Source organism: Phyllopteryx taeniolatus, chromosome 12 (genome assembly GCF_024500385.1).
Source record: "Phyllopteryx taeniolatus isolate TA_2022b chromosome 12, UOR_Ptae_1.2, whole genome shotgun sequence".
NCBI lineage: Eukaryota > Metazoa > Chordata > Actinopteri > Syngnathiformes > Syngnathidae > Phyllopteryx > Phyllopteryx taeniolatus.
In genome coordinates this window covers 18,836,104-18,860,989 of record NC_084513.1, presented here as the reverse complement: position 1 = coordinate 18,860,989, position 24,886 = coordinate 18,836,104, and the positions used below count along the sequence as shown (strand labels likewise).

General features: G+C 41.2%; 2 protein-coding genes across 11 annotated transcripts in view; both read left to right on the top strand.

The window, feature by feature from the left end:
* mid1 (midline 1) overlaps nt 1-9,628 on the top strand; it is a 35,608-nt gene extending 25,980 nt beyond the window's left edge. For 9 of the 10 annotated variants that reach the window (XM_061792513.1, XM_061792510.1, XM_061792516.1 and 6 more), the window contains 7 exons: nt 2,025-2,120; nt 3,442-3,549; nt 5,128-5,476; nt 6,528-6,671; nt 7,205-7,366; nt 7,448-7,655; nt 8,851-9,628. In XM_061792513.1, coding sequence (XP_061648497.1) covers nt 2,025-2,120; nt 3,442-3,549; nt 5,128-5,476; nt 6,528-6,671; nt 7,205-7,366; nt 7,448-7,655; nt 8,851-9,199 — 1,416 coding nt within the window. In that variant the 3' untranslated portion in view covers nt 9,200-9,628. Of the gene's footprint in view, nt 1-2,024; nt 2,121-3,441; nt 3,550-5,127; nt 5,477-6,527; nt 6,672-7,204; nt 7,367-7,447; nt 7,660-8,850 lie in introns of those variants that run through there. The other variant, XM_061792518.1, reaches the window with a different exon arrangement.
* A 2,485-nt stretch (nt 9,629-12,113) lies between these two features.
* On the top strand, nt 12,114-23,482 carry cog3 (component of oligomeric golgi complex 3). The gene is made up of 23 exons (XM_061792503.1): nt 12,114-12,319; nt 12,537-12,683; nt 12,772-12,833; nt 13,923-14,088; nt 14,247-14,321; nt 14,431-14,523; nt 14,711-14,836; nt 14,919-14,999; nt 15,084-15,127; nt 15,217-15,343; nt 15,560-15,651; nt 16,166-16,305; nt 17,635-17,795; nt 17,906-18,014; nt 18,088-18,215; nt 18,733-18,822; nt 19,475-19,595; nt 19,863-19,951; nt 20,055-20,189; nt 20,578-20,653; nt 20,770-20,897; nt 21,793-21,891; nt 22,035-23,482. Exons 1-23 carry the CDS (start codon nt 12,149-12,151, stop codon nt 22,062-22,064), a joined length of 2,490 nt encoding a protein of 829 aa, XP_061648487.1. The 5' UTR covers nt 12,114-12,148; the 3' UTR covers nt 22,065-23,482.
* The last annotated feature ends 1,404 nt before the right edge of the window (nt 23,483-24,886 follow it).

The window sequence follows — 24,886 nt, the reverse complement described above, 5'->3', positions numbered from 1 at the left end:
GAATTGCATTAGCGGGAGAGGTCGTATTGTAGGCTCACTAGGAAGAGGAAATGCTTGGACGTACTCTATCCGCCATGTTTTTTGTGTGTTTTTCTTTCCTATTGGCTGCCATTCTCTCTGTTTATTTGAATTGTATGATACTTCCACATGGCATTTAGTCTCATATGTTGGAAACAATCAGCATCACTTTGATGGACGTTGTTGTTGTTGTTTTTTTTGTCATATTCATCTTTTCTTCGCTCAGCCTCCTTTTCGTTGTACACATTAATAAATCATATGTAGTGAATATAAAGCCAATTTTAGATCACGCTCACCAGCACTCTCCGTATGAAGGCATAATGTGCATTTCAGGTTTACTTTATAGTTTATAGGCCGTTGATACCCTGGCCTGGATTGGTTCCCATCACAGAGCACATATAGTGGATATGAAAAGTCTACACACCCCTGTTCAAATTTCAGGTTTTGGTGATATAACAAAATTAGACCAAGATAAATAATAAACCTTTAAAACATGTTCTACGTTAAAGTGACCTATAACCTCTGTTACTCGATCGTAAAAGCGAAATGGGGTGGAAAAAAACCCCACTAAAATAATGTGGTTGCATAAGTGTGCACACCCTCTTATAACTGCAATGTGGCAAGAATTAAAGAATTACATTCAAACTCATGTCGCCATTTGAAGTGCATCTGATTAAACCCCAAAAAATCCAGCTGGTCTTGTAGACTCTTCCTGACTTTTACTTTTTTTTTTTTTTTTTTTTTTTTTTTTCCTTTCTAGCAAAAAAAAATGAAGGTTTTGTGTTAACATTGACTATTATTTTGAACTGTTCATAATTCCCCCGACCTTGTCTCAGGTCGCAGCTCCAGCTAACGAAAAACAACGCCAAAGCTTGATACTGCCAGCGCCATGTGTAACTGTCAGTATGGTGTTATTTTGTTAATGAGCAGTGTTGTGTTTGCTCCAAACATTTTGGAATTATGGCCATTGTACAAGCATCCATTTCTCCTTTAATTTATTTGTTTATTATTGCGGTTAAAGTGTGCGGTAGTGCAGAACTGAGCACCATATTTTCACAGTCACGTAGCTGACTGAATAAGGGAAAAATACTTTATATCAACTATTATTTTTCTCATAGGAAATCCTGTGAGAAAAAGTCCAACTGTGACCATCCCAAGTGTATCTGTCATACAAGTGTCAAAATAAATAAAGTGTCCAACAACTGTGTCACAGTTGACAAGCAATCATAGGGAGATTATTGTGTATGCCCGTGAGGTGAGTCTCTTTTCATACAAATGTAACATAATTTTGAGTTGTGCGTTGGCTGCTTTTATTGTTGATACTGAGCAGCCAGGACTGAGATGTGTGTAAGTGCTCTCATGTCTACGTCGTCGCAATACCTTCCATTTTTTTTTTTTTTTTGTTCGATGGTCATCATCACATTTTTTTTTTCATTTGCCATCCTGGTGACAAAAAAAAACCAGACAAACCAAGAAAAAAATGTACATAAATCAAACCTATCTGAAATCCTGCTCAATCTACGTTCAGCGTAATCCTCAGGTGTCTATTTCAACACTTATCACTCTGTCTGCGAGTCGCACCTTATTACCATTTGAATCTTACTGTACAATATATCGCTCCATTTAATTTTATGTAATGACACGTAATAAATCTTTAATTCAGTGGCGATCATGTTTCATAACGGGAGGAGAGTCATTATGGCAGCCAATTACAGCCGGAGATGAAGTTGGAGACACAAGCCTTTGATCGGCGGCGGCGATTAACAGGGCCAGGGTTTGGTCAGACAGATGCTCGGATAAGCTTGGCGGCCTCAGCAGGCGGCGTGATTGGCTTCTTTGGCACGCCCGGCCGTCGCGCCCATCGGCAGCCAAATGTGGTCATTCCTGGTCTCTCTCGCTTAACTCCGCTCCGGCATGTATTGCATTCAAAGCATAGCGTGGGGCCAGTGTGTGATTAAATATTCTCTTTAATGCTTTTGTTTCCGTGGCTTCCCCCCCACCCTCAGCATGCCTTGGACACCAACCTCAGCAATCTCATCAAGAGGACCAGCGAGTTGGAAACTCTGATGGGCAAACTCATCCAGACGTGCCAACACGTGGAGGTGAGACCATCAACGGTCAGGAAATAGTGTCTGAAGGCGGCGCTACATCATCATCATCATCATCATCATCAAACACTCATTAGCCTGTAAATCTATAATAACCTCCATCAAGGGCTCAAGGCTCATTTTCATATTTAGTTAGCCTGTCAGTTTTTTAGTCAGTCACTCAACGAGTTAGTCAGTTTGTCAGTTTGTTTTTTAGATAGTCAGTAGGTTAGGCTTTTTTGTCAGATTGTCTGTTATTCTGTTAGTCAGTCAGTACTTAGTAGTCATTTAGATTGTTTGTCAGTCAGCCAGTCAGTTTGTTCATATAATTGTCTCTTATTGTGTTTTTTAGTTAGTTACAATAGTCAGTTAGTTTGTCAGCCAGTTTGTTTGTTCATTCGATCATATGTTAGTCCCTTTGTTTGTGATATTGTCTCTTATTCTGTTAGTCAGGGCTATGTAGTCATCCAGCTAGTTAGTTAGTCAGTTTGTTCATCAGTCAGTCCATTTGTTAGCGAGATTCTCTGTTATTCTGTTAGTTAGAGAGTCAATTAGTCAGTCAATCAGTCAGTCAACTACACAGTCATGTTAGTTAGTTAGTCAGTCAGCTATTAAGTAAGTTGGTTAGTCAGTCGTTCGGCTGGCCAGTTGGTTAATCGGGCAGTTAGATCACCAGTCAGTCATTTTGTTTGTCAGAGTCAATTAGTGAGTTAATCAAATCAGTCAACCAGTTACTTAGCCAGCCTGTTAGTTAGCTGGTTGGTTGGTCAGTCGGTCAATTGTTAGTTGGTTAGTTAGTTAGTCCACTAGGTTGTCAGTGCATCAGTTGGTTAATTGGTTAATTTCCTATTAATTGTGATGAGAACACGTCGTCATGTGTAATGTTCCCAAAAATATTCAATGTTTCCGACATTTGGTTCACTTAACAACAGGGATGGCCATTTGACAAGGTTGACGAGGTCTGCGTGGATGTAGCTCAACTTCCCAGAGCTGACGTCATGTTGTGCTTCTTCAGACAGCAAACCAGTTCAGTGTGACAAAACGGCGCATCTACTGGTCGCAAAGTAGTGCACTCCTTTTTTGCCCCAGTTAGTTGCCTCGCTCAAAACAAGCTTCATTAAGAGTCGATTCCACACAACCCACAAATTTGGTTTATGTTAATCTCCCTTGTGTTTATCTGAGCCTTGTTTTGTTTCCCCATGAAATCAAATTGCATGATTTGTAGTCTGAGTGAGTCAACCCTCTTGTGTGGGATTTGTATAGGCTTAAACTACACTTGACTTGATGACACTCCATTATTGACTGGCGATTATCTGGACTTGTCTCCCGTGTCCAGGTAAATGCATCCAGGCAAGAAAACAAGCTGCTGGAAGAGTGTGACCTCCTGATCAATATCATACAGCAGAGAAGGCAAATCATCGGTACCAAGATAAAGGAGGGAAAGGTACTGTTTGTCGCCTTTTAAATCTTGATAACCTTGCCAACCCTCACTGCTGATATCCTGGAACCCAACAGTTGGATCGCTGCAGTGACACATGCCGGGTGTGCGGTTGCAACCTGGAAAACCTCCAGACTCCACTAGTTGTCATTTATACGCAGTCAGAATTTCTTTCCAGTCGTAAAGATACCGACATCATGAGTGACAGATGTGGAAATTGGACAAACTAAGGGCTTCAAAAAAAGGTTGAACACAAGCTTTTCTGGGATTTTGGTCAACCTCAGAGTTGTAGAAGTCAATTGGAAGCAATGCAAATGATTTCCAAATAATAATGAACAAATAATTTGCAGGCGATTAACATTAACATTTTAATATTCTTAACTGTCAGTCAGTTAGTTGACCCATCAGTCAGTCCTGTCGTTAGTCAGTTAGTTGGTCAGTCAGTCAATTACTCAGCTTGGTAATCAGTCAGTTAGTCACCTTGTCAGTTATCAACCACAGTCAGTCAGTCAGTTAGTCAACTAGGTTGTCAGTCGCTTAAATAAGTCAGTCGCTTAGTTAGTCAGTCAGTCTGTTTGTGATATTTTCTACTATTCTGTCATACGGTTAATTAGTTAGCTAGCTAGGTAATTCGGCTGTTAGTTTATCCACCAGTAAGTCAGTCAGTTAGTTTGTTTGTCAGTCAGCCCATCTTTTGGGTGAGATTATCGGGTATTCTGTCAGTCGGTCAGTTAGTGAGTTTGCTAGTTAATTGGGTAGATAGTTTAGCCACCAGTCAATCTGTCAGTTATTTTTTCAAATTGTTAGTGTGAAAATAAGTTTCACACTTTTTCATAAGTGGTTGAACCCTGACAGTCACACGCTTAATTTTTTTACAATCTTAATTGTCACACAAGTAAACTGTCAAATGTAAAAATAAATAACAATAATAATTTAAAAAAAAAACATTTTCTTAAAGGCTCCTTTTCAAATAACTACAAATAATAATAAATAATATTTTGTTGCAAATAAGCTACAAAAAGCCAAAGAAAAAAGCAAAACCCCATGTTTGTTGCATGGTTCAATTAAAAAAAATAAAATAAAAAATACAAATTTTGGTTCAGCTCCAGATAAAGCTCTGGGTCGAAACAAAAACGTTCACTTTCGAATTTTCACTTTTTTAATCGTTGCAGTCCACTAGCATTGGGGCAGTAAAGCGATGCGCCCCACGCGTTTGGTCAGGCCAGTGCTACTTTTGGAATAACCTTTGCAAAAATCCAAAGAAAAGCAAAACACTTGGAGAGTATCTCCTTTGATGCTCTCTGAACAAATATGTTGTGAGAGTTTTAAACAACTTTCGGGGTGAATTTGGTGAAAATTATGATTGAATTCCAAATTGTCCAAAACTTGTGAATTCAACTTTAAAGGTTCCACCATATATACAGTAATTTACCACATTAGTAACATGCTTGGGAAATTATTATGAGTGCTTCAAAGTGCTCAGAGAAGTACAGGAACCAATCCAATGGAAATGTGTTTTCATTCTTGCTGACCGACCCTCATTTGGCATATTTTTCACCTATGGATTCCCTTGGGTGGGTCAAGACCGTGCGCCTGAGGAAGCTCGCCCAGCAAATCGGCAGCTGCAAGCAGTGCGTCGAGAGGGCGACCGCGCTCATCGCTCAAGCCGACCACACCCTGAAAGAGACGGACCCCTCTCGCTTCCTTCAGTCGGCCAAAAGCATCTGCGAGAGGCGAGCATCCCGGCTAAAAGTGTCGATGAAAAAATGTCAACGCCTTATAGTGCATTCTTTGACCCACGACAGAGTCTCCATGGCAACGGCGTCCTCTCAGATCTTGCTGCCGGAAATAAACCTGAACGACACCTTTGATTCTTTTGTTCTGGATTTCACAAGGGAGAAGAAAATGTTAGAAAGCTTGGATTATCTCACAGGTAAGTGTTTTGACTTTATTTTGCTTGTATGTGGAATTGAGGTTTTTGTATAGATTCTTTTTGCAGATTTTTTATTTATTTATGTATTTTTTTTTTAATTATATTTTGGGTTTCACCATTGTGTGTGTTCATAACAGTATAATATTAAAAAGTGGTGTCTTGCTCAATTTTCATAAATTGTTGCCATATTTTTCATCAATGAGTGGACGCGAGGTAATAGGTCATCGTAGTAGTAGTAGCTAGGTAGAGCAACTAATGAAAAGCATGTCTCAATTCAACAATTATTTCACATTTTTTAATCTATTGATAAAATATTTGCAATTTTTGGAGGTTTATACATAAAAAAAAATCCCACAACTAAATATTATACACAAAGTAGTTATACACTACTACTACTATTACAAAGTAGTAGTAGTAGCAATACTAGTTGTAGTGGTAGTATTAGGTAGAGCGACTACACTCATTGTGCTTGTTTCTACATCCAACACATTTTTCTTTTTTTTTTTGTTCTTTTTTTATAGAACGTAAAACAAAACAACCAATAATCATTTATTTGGTTACTATATTCCACTTAATTGTTTTAATCGGAAATACAGTACATGCTTTTCATTGGGCACGGTGCTGTAGTGGTTAGTACGTCTGATTCATAGTTCAGAGGTTCAGAATTACAGTTTCATTGCATTTTATTTGAAGAAAAAAAAAAAGTGAGGTGGGATGCATTGCGGTTGTCTACAACCATGCATTTCGAGTTCCATAATCCAACTTTTTACTTTGCCAAGTGCTAAACGTCACCAAACAAGGTCATACGCGCAAAACAAAACATGTTTGTGTCTGTATGAATTTAGCTAGTGGGGTTGCGACTGCATCTGAATTACACTTGTTCGGTGTTAAACAAATCACAAAGACCTGATGCTAATAAGCGCTCGCTAATCCCCGCGACAAATTGTTTTTTGTTTGTTATTTTTACCCTTGCGCAGAGCGGAGCCTTTGATGATAATCTCTAAACAACATTTATTGTTTTTTTTGTTGTTTTTTTTCTCCCTTGCCGCAGCGCCAAATCCACCCGTAATCCGCGAGGAATTATGCACGGCTTCATACGACACCATCACAGTCCACTGGACGTCAGACGACGAGTTCACCGTCGTGTCCTATGAACTCCAGTACGCCATCTTCACCAGCCACGCCAATGTCGTCAGTAAGTTGTTGTTTTTTTTTTGCTTGTCGCTCGTGCACTTTTGGGCTTTATATTTTGTGTCGTGTGATTTCCTATTAACGGGTGTTTTGCAGGTTAAAGGTTTGTTTGTTAGTAAACAGGATTACGCTTATGCTGTCCTCGCCGACAACATACAGAAGGATATATTTTTCAGATCTGTCGTTCACTAAACGGGTGCAAAACATTGTTGTTGATAGGATTTAACAGAGAAAATTAGAAAATAAATAAATATTTCCTCAAATAACGGCCCTACTCTCATGTAACCTTGCGTGTCACAATTTTGAACAAAGAAACACTTTGACCTAAATAGATGCCTCTCTTTTTTTTGTCCAGACAAAATACGGGTATCAAACAGCTATGATCTCTGATTGATGAGCGCTACTAAAGGTTTAAAGGCAAATTGTATTCATTCAACGACTCCAATTGAGTGAAGCCGGTGTCTGACAAGAATATTTTACGGGAATTAGGTTGTCACCAGATTGTTTTTGCCAGAGCAACTTTCTGCTGTTCTGCAGGTTTGTGCAATTCGGCTGACAGCTGGATGATCGTGCCAAACATCAAGCAAAATCACTACACGGTGCACGGGCTGCAGTGCGGCACCAAGTACGTCTTCATCGTTAAAGCCATCAACCAGGCCGGAAACCGAAGTAGCGAACCAGGAAAGCTCAAGACCAACAGTCAGTCACTTGTCAACATGTTTTTCACACCAAAGATTCTCAGATCTCATTAATCAATGTCTCCATTTTGTTTTTTTCAAGGTCAGCCGTTCAAACTGGATCCAAAGTCCGCTCACCGGAAGTTGCGGGTGTCCCACGACAACCTGACGGTGGAGAGGGATGAGACGTCGTCCAAGAAGAGTCACGGCCAGGACCGCTTCAGCAGCAACAGCAGCTACGGCGTGACGGGGAACACTTACATCGACAGCGGCCGCCATTACTGGGAGGCGCTCATCGGAGGAAGCACGTGGTGAATACTCTCGGCTCGCTCGCCTTTGGAAAAACATGACATTTTTCAGTCAAAGATCTTTCGTTATGAGGAATACATTTTGCATCATATAAATAATGTCAAATGCCCCAACACATTTAAAAAATGTAATTCAACACATTTCAGAACGTCTGTAATTTTAAATTCAAATATTTCTGTGAGAACAACTAGGGAACAAAATTTACACAATCCCTTAAAAAATCAAATATTTTCAATTGAAATGTTTTTTGTTAGGAGGCTTAAGCAAAAAAAATAAAAATTATAAAAATAAGCCCACGTGCTAATGTTAGCTTACTTTCTTGTGTCTTGGCTCAGGACACTGACGTCATCGTACTCCACAGTCTCCACTTTGCTGCAGCGTTCCATTCTCTTGCTGCCCTTAATGTTCTCTCAAATAAAATCCAAAATGTCATAACAAAAGGACACACATGCTAATGCCTACCTTACCCTGTTGCTGTGCCTTAGCTCTGGCCACTGCAGTATTGTAGTCCACAGTCTCCACTTTGCTGCAGCACTCCAGACACTTGCTGCCCTCAGTCACTTCCCCTTTATTCTGTCCCTGTGTCTTGGCTCTCGAAATGGCTGTATTGTCAGTCTTAACTTTGCTGCAGTGGCCCTTAGTCTCCTCTTGAATGAGATCCCAACTAAAAAAAAAAAAAAAAAAAAAGTTTATATATAAATGTATTTACATGCTAATGATATCTTACCTTGTTGCTTTGCCTTTGCTATCAACACTGCAGTATTCCAGTACACAATCTCTACTTTGCTGCAGCGGCCCTTAGTCTCCTCTTGAATAAACCCCCCCTGCCCCCCAAATAAAAATAAAATAAAATCACACATGCTAATGTTAGCTTACCCTGATGCTGGGCCTTAGTACTGCACTCAGCAGTATTGACGTCACTTTGCTGCAGCGGCCCTTGGTCCCCAATTGAATAAAACGTTTCTCCTTGCCCTGGCCAACAGACACGTCGAAAACTGTATCCGGGAGACCTTCATTCTCCTCCATTGTTATTGTTTTTGAGTCTCTGACTGATGCGTTCAATGTGGCGTGCTTTTTTGCAGTTTCCTGCCATACTATTTTCAAGTGGACAAGCAAGATGCAGTGGGAAAGCGCCATAAGTGCTATTCCAGTTTCAGATATAGTCATTATTTTTCTTTTCTCTCTTCCGTCACGGAGGTTTGCGGTAGGTATCGCTTACAAGTCGGCACCAAAGCACGAGTGGGTGGGCAAGAACTCTGCTTCCTGGGTACTGTCCCGCTGTAACACCTCGTGGGCGGCGCGTCACAACAGCAAGGAGACGCCCTTGGAGCCCTCGCCCCACCTGCGGCGACTCGGCGTGCTGCTGGACTACGACTCGGGCTTCCTGTCGTTCTACGACGCCGTGGGCTCTCAGCACTTGCACACGTTCGACATCGCCTTCGCGCAGCCCGTCTGCCCCGTGTTCAACGTGTGGAACCGATGCGTCACCATCCTCACCGGACTGCCCATCCCGGACCACTTGGAAGGAAGCGAGTCCGCCAACTGACATGCGGAACGTTTGTGTGGACTTTGATTTTAGACACAATAAATGACTGTGTGTTTATTCCTCGTCAAACCTTTTCATGAATTGAACTTTAACAATTTGCATTTCTGAAATGATTTGCAAGCTTTTTACTTTGCACGTCTGTACATTATTCTGCTGGATCGTTCCAAAAGGGTATACCAACTGTTTTAAATTGCTGAAATATTTGAAATAGGCTGCATTTTTTTTTCTTAATCTTAATTTGTGCATTTGTATCCATGTGATGTAAAAATGTTTAGTTTTTTTTTAGAGGAATCATTATATGTCACTGTTCAAAAGTTTCTTGAGGGCTGTGTGGTAAATGTCTATTTTAATACTGTATGTGGTTGCAAACTTTTTAGCACTTTGAGAAGACATAAAGAGACCGTTACAATAAAATGCATTTTTAAGCCATTTGTACAAAATACTTTCCTTCTCTATTTTCAACAAATTAATTTGTCTACTTCAACGTGCTCGGGTTTTCCTGTAGAAAATAATGGGATTAACCTGCACGTATAAACTGTCGCCATCAGAAATCATTTATTACAGGCAATGTGTAAAGTGACATTTAATCACTCTTCACTGACATACCTGTATAAACAGAAGTTAACCACTGGTAATAGTGTGCCAAATCAATAAAACACTCTTTAAAGTCCTTTTAAGGTCAAAATAAATGTCTTTTCAAGTTGACACACCAACAGAAAAGAATGTTGTTAAAACCCTGCCAAATTTGTGTGAGTGGGGGGGGGGGAAATCAATGAAAACAAGGCTATGAAAATTATGAGACTCAATCCATTGTCTCTGCTCTCAAACACTGTGGAGTTGTCAGATGAATGCGGGAAGCCGCACCCCGCTGAAAAGTGGATGCTACTTCGTCCAGCAGCTTTATTGCGACTACACACGTTTGAGCTGTGATAATATACATACATACATGTACAACCTTTTAAAGTGAGTCTGACTAATTTATGCGTCTTACTGTGTATATCGTCATCCCCCCGCCCCATTTGTTTTTCTTCCCTCCTTGATGCTGATAAAAGCCAAAGAAAAAGCAATACCATTGCATTGTTAATCCTGAGCTGAGCACTGCTGAAGTAGGCTCATTATTATGATCGGTCAATCTGGGGGGAGGGAATTAAACAAAACAAAACAGAAAAGTGTGTGTGTGTGTGTGTGTGTGTGTGCGTGCAACTGGATGTGATGTGCTCTGACACGTCTTTTTCACACTGAACTCCACGTGACCTCCCCACGAGACCCCCGGCCGCCTCTTACGAGCTTGCCACCAGCATGCTTTTGGTACATTATCGAGCAATTATCAAGACTATACACATTTTCATTGCATTTTTTTGTGTGTGATGAACCTCCACCTTAAATGACGGCATTTGTCAACAGCAGCTTTGTGTACGTAAAAGCATATACAAATGAAACCAAATGACTCGTAATAACATAACTGCAAAGCTTTTATGATAAAAAAAAAAAAGAACAAATGTCTTGCCTACTAACGTTTATGTTCTTTCACCGCTTTCTCGTGTCATCTTGCACACCAATATCCTATTATTTTTAGAATTGGCAGTAAATAGCAATGTGCTGCGTCTTCAAAATGAGGACTGTTTGCACACACACACACAGCAGAAAATCTCACATGAAAACACGCCGCAAGGCTCCATTTATTCATTTGTATTTCGCTTAGAGATTCATTTGTTGGTTTGAACAATTCATTGTGAACTGACATGATTTAGTATTATGTGTAGCACAAAAATGAAGGATTAGAGGGCGTGTATGTGTGTTTCCATATTTCATTCATATCATATCCTCTACACTATTTGTCTAGTGCAACCCCACCCGAATTCCAAAATATTTGGACTTCATCCAAGGAGTTTTCAGATTTCCCAGTAGTTCAGATAGGTTACACCCAAATGTAGCAAGGAAAACTTAAAACAGCCAACATTCACCTCATCCATCCATCCTCCATTTTCGATGCCACTTATCCTCATTAGGACCACCAGCCTATCACAAAATTTATGAATGAATGTTTTTGGCAATGTGGGAGGAAGCCGGATCCACACATGATAGTTATCTGTCAGTGTCAATCAAAAGTGAGCATTATTATCTTGTAAAGGCTGAATTGGAATAAGGCATCCCCAATATCCCCCAAATATGTAGTGAATATCGGTTAGTCCTATATAGCGTCGTCATTGTATTCCACAATGCATCTTGAAGTGGTGAACAACCGATGTTATTATAATGTATTTATTTGTTCAATGATGATTAAAGAAGGTCCACAGCTGACAGTGATCAGCGTTATTATTTATTTGACTGGTAAAAAAAAAAAAATAGATGGTCGACTATGTATAAATATCCTTGTAGTGATTAGGGAGTAGGTAATAACTGAATAATTCCAAACACAGCCTTATGGTGTATATGTAATGTTTTGGCCACTGAGTGTGAAATAATTTCACAAATTCATAAAATGTGTTTTGCATTTAGATATATTTTGTGATTTCATATTTAATGATCTTTGGATACCGATGACGAACCGTAAACTGTTATGCGATTGGTTCACCCGAGCCTTCCTTCGCTAAGCCCGCCCACCAGCCGCACGAAACAGGAAGTAGCTTTCTTGTCGTTTGGTGACGTTCACGCTTCCGAGTGGCGTTATTTGGAATCCCACTCGTGTTCTTGGCAGGACGCGACCCGCTAAAATAAAAAAACTTTGTTATGGTTGGGTTTAGGCTAGGTTGGGGTTAGCTTGGGTTTATAAATTAGTGGGATTCATATAAATGCCAGTCACATACGTTTTCCCCGTCTGTAAATAGTAGGGCATGTCCGTCCGGGATACAGCAGCCAATCATATTGCAGCAGCGAGTGTCCTGCAGCCAATTATATCAGAGCAGGGCGTGTCGTGCCTAGAACACGGTGGGATTCCTAATAGTGACGATGGCGTCCACTGAGCAGCAGTCCCTGCTCGACTTGACAGATAAGGAGACCCGTGAGAAGCTGTCACAGTGGGACCGCCGCCCGGACGCCATGGCTCCCCTCACGGGCAAGCAGACGGACTCCGTTCTGGAGATACGAACCGCCGCCGAGACGCCCGCTCTCCCCACCGAGGTGAGCTCCGGAGCTAGCTCGCTAGCATTGAAGCTAAGTCCCTTTCTCATGACAGCCAGGTGCACTGAAGCCACTCTAATTGCCATATATTAACATTAATACATCACACAAGTGGAGCCTTTTACCTTCAACTTTTTCTAACTTTTATTTTATTCATTTATTTATTTTTAAAAGAGAACTTGAAATTAGTATTTATTGCGACTGTGTTACTGTGTAGTTACCCATCGAGGACCTGGGCAGTCTTTCGTCTCGCTCCCTTCAGTCTTCCTTCACCGCCACCATACCCCAGTCACCAGAGGACGTCCTCCACAAAGGCTTCCAGATGCTCCGAATGGACAACGACCGGATAGAAACTGCTCAACAGGTGAGCTAATATCGATTTTATACACGCAACGTGTCGCTACATACGTGCTGTATAAATAAGCATCACGACGCTCTGATTTGTGTTGCAGTTTTTTGCCTGGTTTGCCAAGTTACAAGCGAACATGGACCAGGAAGAGAGTGCAAAATACAGGTGTGACAATATATTGCATGCTCTTATACCGCGTGTCACTGTTTATTTTCATTGCGGGCCACTTCAGATGTTGCACAGTACACCGATTAACCTGATGCACACATAAGAGCTCGGCTGCCAAAATTAAGGAATTTAATGAAACAGCGTTGCTAGGATTGATGGGAGTCAAATTTCATAAAAAAAAAAAAAAACTACTCAAGGGAAGCGTTGATAGTGTGGTTTTGTGAAAATTGTGCAAAAAGGGGTTTTCATACCATTGAAGGCCTCCAATATGTGAGCCGACTTTTCCACTGCCACGCAGAATCCATTAAAAGGCAAGACTGGTCTAAAGTAAAACTGTCCTAAAATGTTAATTTTGGCCAGGTTCCTATTAGTTTTTCAACCTTTTTGTATTGAAATGCAATTAAAAGCATTTTTTCCCCAGAGTTAACAATATTCCTGTCTGTGTCATTTATTTGGTTCAGTCGTCCACTAAAATCCATTAAAATTAAACCATGTTACTTTTTAGGACAAATATTGTTCTATGATTTTAAAATGTGATTAATCATGACTAATTAATTCCAAAGGCTATGATTAATTAGATTTTTTTTTTTTTTTTTACTGTAGTCGAGTCTTACCCTGATTTATACACAACAAATAGATGGATAAATAGTTTTGAAATAAGTAAATCAAAATGGTTTGTTCAACTATTGTTTAATTTTAAAGGGGTGCTATATCTCAGTGTTATTAAAATTGCAGACAATTTGCAATCTTGGTACAGATTTTAGCACAAAAAAATGAAGTAGACAATGAAAGTACATGATTTGCTTTAGCAGGCCACATAAAATGATGTCACAGGCTGGTTTTACACCTCTGCTCTAAATTTTCCATGGGTGTAATTTTTTTTGTGTGTATATCTGCCCCACGATTGCCTGGCGACCAGTCCAGGGTTTACCCAGCCTGTCGCCCAAAGTCAGCTGGGACAGTGTCCATCTCACCTGTGAACTAAATGAGGACAAGAGTTCTAGAAAGTTGATGGATGAATAAATGTAACACACATTGCAAACCAGTAAGCAGTGTCTTTCCGTCACAATTCTGTTTGAATTGCAGGCAAACACGAGACGATCTGAACTGCTACCAGGAGCAATGTGATGCCATTTTGAAAGATGTCAGTGCTGCTCTGGAGCAGCTGGATTCCCTGCAGAAACAGTACCTGTTTGTGTCCAACAAGACGGGCACTTTACACGAGGCTTGTGAACAACTTTTAAAAGAACAAGTGAGCAGATAAACCAACAATTAGTTACTTCAAATAAAGTTGTCAAGTGGGGAAAATAGTAATATAATGCCTCCCCTTTTCCGCAATACTTGGACTAGTCTCACTACTTGAGATCCTGATATTGTGGTCAGTTTTTTTTTTTTTTTTTTTCTGTGCAGGCAGAGCTTGTTGACCTTGCAGAGAACATACAACAGAAACTCTCCTATTTCAATGAGCTGGAACACATAAACACGGTTGGCTCTGTTTATTCTTCTTAAAATATGATTTTATTATTGTAGTATTTTGGTATAGTTTTTGCCCAGGCGGCCACATGGCAAATTGTCTTTTTGTGTGTTTTTCCAGAAACTGAACTCTCCTACCTTGTCTGTAAACAATGAAGGCTTTATACCGATGCTGTCCAAACTAGACGACTGCATTGATTACGTTTCTTCACATGTAAGTACTTTGTTGCTTTTGTTCTTGTCTCATCATTTAAAACACAGTCATTTAGGTGGAAAACATGAACGCCTGCTGAAAATTGGATGTTCCTTATTGAATTGCATGTGTTCGCTATGAAGTTGGCAATTGACTATTTATTGACTACTGACTTTTGTGTTTTTTTTGTTTTGTTTTTTTTTTAAAGCGAAATTTCAAAGACTACCCTGTTTACCTGGCCAAGTTTAAACGGTGTCTCTCCAAAGCCATGCACTTGATGAAAGTCCACATTGTAAACAGTATGCAAAACCTCTCAAGCGCTTTAACAAAAAGGGTAAGACACTGCCATAGTTATATGATGTTTCTATATTCAGGGTGTTCCATTGTCTAAAAGCGGTTTTGTGCTTGTTACTCAGGATCCAATGGGTTTGGCAAACGCAGACAACGCCTTTACACTTTACTACGTTAGATTTAGAGCAGCTGCACCAAAAGTTCGAGTAAGTATTTTACTTGTTTCATGAACTTTCATATTAGGTAGGCTGCAGTCAATTATTATTATTATTATTATTTTTTCCTTCCAGTCGTTAATTGAACAGATAGAACAGCGGGCAGCCAAGATTCCAGAGTGAGTTCCCTCTGTATTTAACGGTATATTTCCATGCAATGATGTCAGTCCCATACTCTGAATGAACTCCCTTCCTCCTCCTTTTGCAGGTACCATCACTTGTTGGATGAAATCCACCAGTGCTACCTGGACCAGAGAGAGCAGCTCCTCAGTCCAAGCATTACTTCCACCATCACAGATCTGACCCAACAGAACAGCAAAGACCACTGCGCCCTGGTGAGGCACGACCAAGCTCAAAGCACATCTGCTCTTTTTAAAAGCACTCGCGTGACATTTTGCATCAGACGAGAATGCACCGAGACCTGAACCCTAACATATTTCCCGGCATGTCGATGAGTTGGCGCACATGATAAATGGCTCCAACCTGCCGACATTTGTGTCATCCGCCATGTTGTAGTGTGGTTCAAATGAACTTTTCCCCTTTATATGCAGGTCCGCAGTGGCTGTGCCTTCATGGTTCATGTGTGCCAGGATGAGCATCAGCTTTACAATGAGTTCTTCTCCAAGCCCACACCCAAACTGGAGTGAGTAGGGCCACCCCTTTATCCAGATTTCTTCTGAATAAACTTTGTTGTGCTTTGAAATACAGTAGAACTGGAGTTGTACAGATTTACAATCACGTGATCGGAAATCGGGGTCAATCACCTCATTTTCAGTTGATCCGTATCAGGTGAAAAATATCAGATTTTTAACAAAATTTCTTAATTTCAGAGGTCACAAAGCCACAGAATAATCCTGAGGTATGAAGACATTGCCGAATGGAACATCAATAGCTTAGTTTTATACTCCACAATGTAACGTTTCGAGTTTGTGTGTTTCTTTTTACGTTTGCTAATTAGCTACGGAGCACATTCAATGGAAAAAAGTTATTTGCACAAAGATTTCAAAATAATAAGTTTTACAACTGTAATATATTTCAAAAATGGTGGCATGATCAATTAATTATATTTTTAGTAAATACGTTTTAAGAGTTCACAGAATGTAACTCCAGACTTCTGTGTAACAAAGCAGCTAAAAAGATGTTTTAATGTTCGACAGCGAGCTGCTGGAGAAGTTGTGTTTGTCTTTGTACGACGTTCTGCGCCCTCTAATCATCCACGTCATCCACCTGGAAACTCTGTCGGAGCTCTGCGGCATCCTCAAGACTGAGATGCTGGAAGACCACGTTCACCACAACGGTGGGTGGAAACGCCAGTCCTCCTCGAACACACTCTGTTGTGGTGATAGACTCACCAACCACATTATGAGACACACCTTTATTTTTATCTTTTTTATTTTTACCTTCTGTCTCTGATAGGTTGTTTTTCCTCAGGCGTAGTGCTTTCTGAGGGGGGGAAAAGAAACTCCCCTTTATAAGTATTTTTTTTTTTTTTTTATAAATGTGTTTTAGACAAAATCCCTAGGAACCGGACTAATTTGTTTCCAACATTCAAGCACAAATAGACAGAGCTGCATCTGACATAATAAAAAATGTAGAAAAGTTAAAATTTAGTTAAATAATCATTAAACACAAATGAAAATACTTTTCAGAAGGCCCATTCTTTCCTAATTTCTATACAGGAGGTCCTCGATTTACGAACGAGTTCCGTTTCTACGCTGGCGACGAAACCCGAATTTCCGCATCAGTCGGATTTCACCGTTAGTCGAAATTTACGTCGAAATACTTCTGTTACGGGTATTGTCCCACGTCATTGTGACAGGAAGCTCAGTGTGTGTGGACGTGTGCGTCGATGTGTGAGTGAGATGGGACTGTGAAGGAGGAAGGAGTGCGCGCAGGTGCGAGTGTGTACAGTGGCAAGTGTAGTGACGGCGACTGGGGAAGAGTAGCAATTAGCGGAGGACCCGTTGACGTTGAATGTGCAGAGGACCTAATAAAGCCATTAAAGCAGCAAATCGGTGGTTCGTGCCTTTATTGTTGCCGCCACCCAGCTCGGCTGTGCAAAGAGAGAAGGGAGTTAACCCAGAGGAGGACAACCTCGGCCCTGGAGAAGGCGTCTCCCGACCACGTTCAGGTGACCGTAGCAGGAAAGGTTAACACTTCGTATAGAGAAACTAAAATACATTAAAATAAAAAATAAAAATAAGATTCTGTACTTACCATTACTGCTGAGAGTGTGGGAAAAAAGGAGGGCGAAAAAGGCAAAGATAATCCCGGTGCACAAACACAGACAAGCACTATGCACTAGCTAAGCAGAAATATTATGGTGCTGGGGACAAAATGGCGGACGAGGCACGGGCGTCGTAAAGTCGAAACGTCGTAGGTAGAGTACGTCGTAACTCGAGGACTTCCTGTACATGATATTTGAATTTCTTTCGGCTGAGAATTTTGGGTTTTATTAGCTGCATAATATATCGTCATTAAAATGATAAATTCAATCATTAAACATTTGTCTCTGTAATGAATCCATTTAATATTTGACTTTCACTTTTTGAATTGAACCACTGAAATAAATGAAATATTCCACATTGTTGTAATTTTAAATGCACTTGTTTGTGTTTTGAAACAGCTGGGCAGCTGGGAGCATTTGATGCCGTGGTCAAGCAGATGCTGGAGGACGTGCAGGAGAGACTCGTCTACAGGACGCACATTTACATCCAGACAGACATCACGGGCTACAAGCCTGCCCCGGGGGATTTGGCCTATCCTGAAAAACTGGAGATGATGGAGGTGAGGCCAGACAAGGAAGCTATCACTCTCTGGTTGTAAATTGTGCTCGTAACACTCCATGCTTCTAAAGTATGGAGCATCCTGTCACTCCTGTGTGTACTTCTCACCAGAGAATCGCTCAGAGCTTGAAGGAAGAGCAGATGAAGCAAATGTCCCAAGCGACCGTCTTTTCCGATGTTCAGCTGGAGGATCCGGACGGGAGAAGAAACAGTAATGCCGGTGCGTGTTGACGCATTAATTGAACACCTGGCGTCGTAGTCACGTGTCTGACCTTCTTTTACATTTACATAAGGACTTGCAGGGAAACCAGAAGCATCCCGTCTGCAGGCATCCGTCTCACCCGCCGATTTACACGGCATGTGGTACCCTACGGTCAGACGGACGCTGGTATGCCTGTCCAAGCTGTACAGATGTATAGACGTGAGTACCCTGTAGATACAATAGCAGAGATACTCTCGAGTTCCTGGAAGGCTCAAGAGATGCCGCAAAAGATCCTTCCGCTTCCGGTACAACAATCTACTCATTATTATCATGTCTCCTTGTGTTCTCTAGCCCCTATGGGCCTGATCTGCCTGTTACATTAGCACTGCTGTGTGTGCTGCCTTTCAAACGCAGTATTCAATAATGCAAAATCAGTCATAAAAGTTGGTGCTAAATTCATCTATTTGCATATCATCCTCCCAGAAGAGTTAACTCACAATTTACATTAGAATGCACCCGCAGTGAATTGAAAGAACACACCAAAACATGCCAAAAGGCCTTTAAAAAAAAATTTTTTTTTTAAAGCTATTAGATGTTCATAATGTTGTACTGATTTCCGCCTCCAGGGTCTCGCTGGGAAATCGGGAGGGTTGCGTATCTGTGCAATAGGATATCCCTGCATCTTTGTTTTTTTTCATCTTAATTCTCTTCCCCATTATGTTGTTTTTTTTCCCAGAGAGCTGTCTTCCAGGGCTTATCTCAAGAAGCCTTATCTGCCTGCATCCAGTCCCTGCTGAGTGCTTCTGATAGCATCCTTAAGAATAAGGTTTGGCGCATTCACTCGCTGAAGAGAAGTTTTGTACTTCCCCCCCCATTTTTCTATTATTTTAAAAACAGCTGGAAACTGCGCCGGTCTTTTGGATGCCGTCGCCGACCTCCCTCCTAATTCTATTTCATTGGAACTTCCCGCGGCAATGGGGTACTTAACTCAAGCAGCTGGGATGTCATTTAAAGTTTATTGTAATGGCGGCGTTATGATGCTCCGCAGACTGTTCAGTGAAACGTCCTCATATTTATGGGACGCTCTCACCTTCAAATTTGGTGTTAATATCTGCGCTGACTGGCCCGTTTCAACCTACCATTTAGAATTAATGCGGCAACATCAATTTCAAATGACGAGTGTCCTCCCCATGGCTCTTATTTTCATCTGCCAATCTTTAATAACAAGCTGAGCAATAAATGGCTTCAGATATACACCCCCCCCGGCCCCCCACACACAGACAGAATCTTATCCCTTTCCAGCTCTGATTATGCACAAGTTATTAATTAGCCGAATTTCCTTATCATCTCCAAGGCTGCATGCACTCTCCATGTTCTTGATTGCCTGGAAAGTCAGATGATGCTTTTTTTCGTTTTCTCTGGCAGTGTGGATTTTTTACGCCAGTGCTCTCTGTCTCTCTCTCGCTCATCTTCCACAGACACAAATAGACGGGCAGCTTTTCCTGATCAAGCACCTGCTGATCATGCGTGAACAGATTGCTCCATTTCACACCGATTTCGCCATCAAGGAGATCTCGCTGGACTTGAAGAAAACTCGAGGTAAGATAATTAAACGTTGGTGTTCAGCTCCATAAAGCCCGTCATTACATTCCCATGCTCATGAAGCAACTTGTGCCTCTCAGATGCACCGGTGGCAACAATTAATTTGAAAATCACACTGTCATCCAACACCTTACGCTAACTGCTGCCTCTCTGGGGCACATTTGCCCCACCCACCACCTACAGCCAAGGTCATATTTGATTTACGCCACTAGAGGGCACTCCAATGCTGCACCCTGATTTTCCTCATCTCTGCTCTTTGTCAAGACGCTGCCTTCAAAATCCTGAACCCGAAGGCTGTTCCCAAATTCTTCCAGTTTAACAGTCACAACGCCCTTCTCGAATTCCTGTTGGAGGTTTTTATTTATTTCCCCTTTTGTCCTTCCTTTAATTTAACATGTCATTCACTGTCTGCCAAGGGAGCTCGAGCTTGAAAGCATCATTTTCTCTGCTCCCCAGGGAACCCCTGAGATAAAGGAGCACTACATTGACTCCAAGAAAGATGTGGACCGACACCTGAAGTTCAGCTGCGAGCAGTTCATTCAGCAACAGACTCAGATCTTCACGGGGAACCTTGAGGAGTTTCTCACCAAGGTAACCGCTAGACGTGGCCTCAGGCAGAGACGGCACGTCCTGACCTTCAGCTCTCAGCTTTTAACTTTATTGCAATCCATTTGGACTGACACCTTTCTCACTTCACTGCAGACAAATTTCTTCCCTTCAGCTGGGATGTGCACTTGTGATGATCCTCTATTGTTTTCTTTCAACACAATTCTCTTCAAATCATCTGCGGCCCCCTCTCCCCACCCACCCAACTAATTTCCATTGTCCTCTTTTTTTTGCAAACAACACCAATTGTTCAATTGTCAAACTAACAAAATAGTATTTGTTTCGGCCCTAATCAGTTTGACTCGGTGAAGACAAATAATTGTGTACTTATTTCCAGTGCTGTCACTAACTCTGTTGTTTATGATGGACACAGGTTGCATCACTGAAAACCATGGCCATCGAGGGCGGCCCCACGTACATGCTGTTTAAGCAGCCGTGGGCTCAACCCGGTAGGTTGCTCGGGGAAAGGACACTGCCATCTCGCTGTGGCTCGTCTCAACGTGTACCTAGCGCGCTCCAGGCTGTCTGTATTTTCGTCCTTATTTTATTTCTCCTTTCCTTTCAGCAAAGCTCAACGATCTAGTGATGGCAACCTATCGGGTGATGAAGAACAAGCTGCCGAGCACGCTGCAGAGCATGTCCTTGTACTTGGCCAACAGAGACACAGAGTTCATTCTTTTCAAGCCTGTGCGGGTGCGTGCCTCAAAACAGCAGGAGCCCCCTTTTTTTTTTTTTTTTTTTTTTTTTTTTTTTTAACCTTTAATCATCAACAATTTAAAAGTGTTATATTCGGAGATGGAGTCGGCTTGAATTTGTCTGTGGCGGAGCATTAGCATATTTCAGTTAATCACATTAGTCCCACTGCTGTAAATACTGTAGTGAAAAGAGCCACTAATGACTGGCAAAGATGAAGGAGCATTGCTCTTCAGGTGTATAGTTCACTGGCAGAGTCATAATATGATTAATGAGAGGATATTCTTTTTTTTTTTTTAAATGATATATGACCTAACGTAACTATGTTTAAAGGTCAGTCTGGAAGGTACGTCTCGTCCTTTTTGAACCGATATTCAAACCTGTGTCAAAGCAACATATGTTTTTTTAAATATGTCAAATCCATGCGGTAACATTGACATTTGTCCTATTCATACATGTCATCCATTTTCATTTAGACTTGGGTTATAAAGCTTAGCAAGGTTGAAGGATCTAACCTGACCCTCTATTTCAAAGCAACTTACTGATTTGGAACGATATTGGACACAAGGAATCCAAAGTGGCTAAGATCAGATCAGGACATGGGAAGTGTCCTCTCTCATTCGGTGATCATTTTGAGGATTACAAACTTGGTGTGTCAATGGTTATCTGTCTATATGTGCCTTGCGATTAGCTGGCGACCAGTCCAAGGTAAACGCTGCCTCTCGACCAAACGTTGTATAGAAAATGGATGGATGAATAATACATGGTCTGATCAGTACAGGAATCTTATCTGTAGTCTATAGTGTACATGAAATTCTTAATGGTTTGTTCGCTGGGCATCCTGATACATTTGTCTTTATTAATATTTCAACTTGTGTGATGTTTTTCTGTACAGAATAATATCCAGCAGGTATTCCAAAGGCTACACACTTTGCTCCAGGAGGAGTACAGTGGGGAGGACCTCCAAATCATCGCATGTCCATCAATGGAGCAGGTACACACTGCTGTGAACAGAAGAGAAGCCACACCAGACGAGTTTTTAAATAATGCAGCTGCAACTCTCATTTGTGCTGAGAGCAGGTTGACTTACAGCCGCCTTAAATAGGCTACACAAACAAGTCTTCTTTCTTTTCCCAGATTAACCTGCTGCTGTCTGTGAATAAGTAATGATCTGAAGTCTTCTGCTTGTGATGTCGCACATTGAGCCGCGGGACTAAGAGGGGGCGACAGGAGCCGCACTCGGAGCTGCTACGAGCCTATAGAGCCAAAGATGTAGTCGGCAGTGTGCTGAGCCATGCGGCACGAGTCAAGATCTCTCCTTTTTGCTTTGTTTGAAACACGGGGGTGTGAAAGAACCGGGCTGCATCTCACTTAACACAGGGCTCTTGACTAACTTTTTTTGCACTGGTTGAACTGGTGCGCCTCACTTTTTTTATTTTATTTCCCCCCCCCCCCTTCCTCCCCCCTCTTTTTCAACCACATCACATTTAACACTGCAATTTTACAGGTTGACTTAAAAATAAATAAATAAATAAATAAAATAAAAATAAAAATTGCAGCCTATCTTTTCAGGCGATATTGAATGGTAAATGATGAACTAATAATCTGGTCAACAAAGTTTTTTATTTGAAGCACAATTCCACAAGACTGGTAACTTAATGCTTAAAGTGCTCCGTGTCAGAGCATTGGTTGGGAGTTTCCACCCTAAATCTGATAGGCCTACTAGGTCACTCACCAAGGCCTGTCACTATGAAAAAAAAAATTGGAGGGCAGTACATTTTCCCAAAAATTATCACAAAGTACGCTAGCAGCTCTTTCTGTTTGACAGCAGTGCGCACAGCCACGACCAATCAGATGTGGGTCCTGCCCTTCACTGTCTCTGATTGGTTTGGAGACCACAATGGGTTTAATGTGTGTCTGCTTTCAAAGTCGCAGAGATGTATTCCCCCCCCCCCCCCCCTCCATCAAATGGCTGGGCGTACCTGTGTGACCTCTTCTTTTTAATTTTTTTTAGATTTCTTTTTTTTTTTTTAGGCGCACCGTTGAGAAATTAGGGCCTATGTGCCACCAAATTAGTTACACTCTAGAGCCCCGTAGCAGCAAAAATGGTGAACGATAATGCGGACTTGCCCACAGTAATGGTACGTGGCCAGCAGGATGAATATATTGGAGTGTTCAGACAAGGACTCTTTGGGTGTGTGAATAGCAGAGCTGGAGGGCTGTTCATCAGTCATTCAGCTAACGGCCAGTAAGGCAGCTTGGCTTCTGATTCCCTTGATGGCAATTGGGAGGATAACGAGAAAAATACTGCAAAATCTTTTATTTGCATATTTTAGCACAGTGCTTGCAATGTGTAATAACTTTTTACCTGTGCTATCAAATGCTCAGGTTTGTGATCATAGTCAATTATGTTCAGATCTTCTGTTGCAAGGATGTAAAAAGGACAAATGCTATGTTTTATACTTGATTTTCTTTTATACCTAGTTTAAAATTAATACAAGTTGATGGGAAATGATGTATGGCGCTACAATGATGTGTACAGTTGTACTATTTATGAACATTCTGATTAAAACTTTCTTGACGAATGTGACTTACTTTGAACATTATGTCGCTAATTAGACTCTACCCTTTAGGGAGTGTACTTGTCAAACATGCTGTTTCCATCTTTGCACCCGTGCCATGACCTGTGGATTAACAGTCCGGAATCTGTCCGGTGGGAGACCAAGTGGTCAGGAGCGAGACATTGATCTCTGCACGTGTCTGCGCTCCAGCCCCCCGACTGAAGCGTGTCAGGTCTTTGCAGTGTCACACTTTTGATTCAAAAGACATATTAACATGATAAAACAAGTCAATGATTTATCCTGCCCTTTGCATCCACAGAAAACCTGCAACAGTGTCTTAAGGAATGTAAAGCTCAGGTATTTAATCAATTCAAATATGACTCCTGTATTGGGATCCTGTCTCACTTATGTATTTTATTGATTAAGTATTTAGTGGATTTTGTGATATTGACCGCTGGCATAACAACATGAGTTCAGAACATTCAGAAATGTCCTTCCATCCATTAATTTTCTATAGCTTTAGTCCTCATTAGGGTCGCGGGAAAGCCGGAGTCTATCCCAGCTCAAATTCCAAAATACAGTATTTGGACTTCTTTCAAAGTATTTCCAGGTTTCCTAACACGAGTTCAGATATCGGTTGCTGACCACTAGTGCACTGTGCTGCAGGTGTTTGCCATCCCATTAAAATGTTTAGAATATTGTTGATGAAAGAAATATCATAGTGATTGGAAGCTGTTGGAGATGATCTTCTCCAGCTTCCAGTTGCATTGCTCTGATTCCCTGTATAGCACAACAACGCCTGTGGGGCATATTTAAATCATATCAACGTATTGCTTTGATTTATTAACCAGTTTTATTTTTTTTTTTGGGGGGGGGGGGGGGGTTCTTCCTCGGCATGCATTCAATTTCTCAGAAAATTGCAATCACTATTAGAGCGCTGCTCCTGTGTTCTGTCAATCATGCTCCAATGAGAATATCCTTGGACAGGATGTTGGCTGGCAATTTACATAGCGTTTCCAATTTTTGAACACTGGCACCGCAATTGTTGCCTGGGAGATGGACATATTTGTCTTGTATTCCAGATTCTGGAACTAATTTGGCCACACACAACCTCTCAGCTCCTTAACAATTACGCTGTTGCAGGACGGCCCAAAAAAATGCAGCCTACGTAAGAAAACATAACGCAGGCTTCCTCCTGTCAGGTGACAATTGTCAATTTGTTATTCTTGGAAAATATCTTACCATCTGCCAAGGCTTCAATTAATATCGCTTTTCAAATTACGATAAAATAATGAATTATACAGCCGAGTAAAACAGAATTGTGATGCAGGGATGGAAAACTCAGTAATCGTCATTTTGATTCTCAAGCAAAATCACTTTGGGAATACTAATAAAAGAGGACAATGTCTCGCCAATTAGCAAGCATGC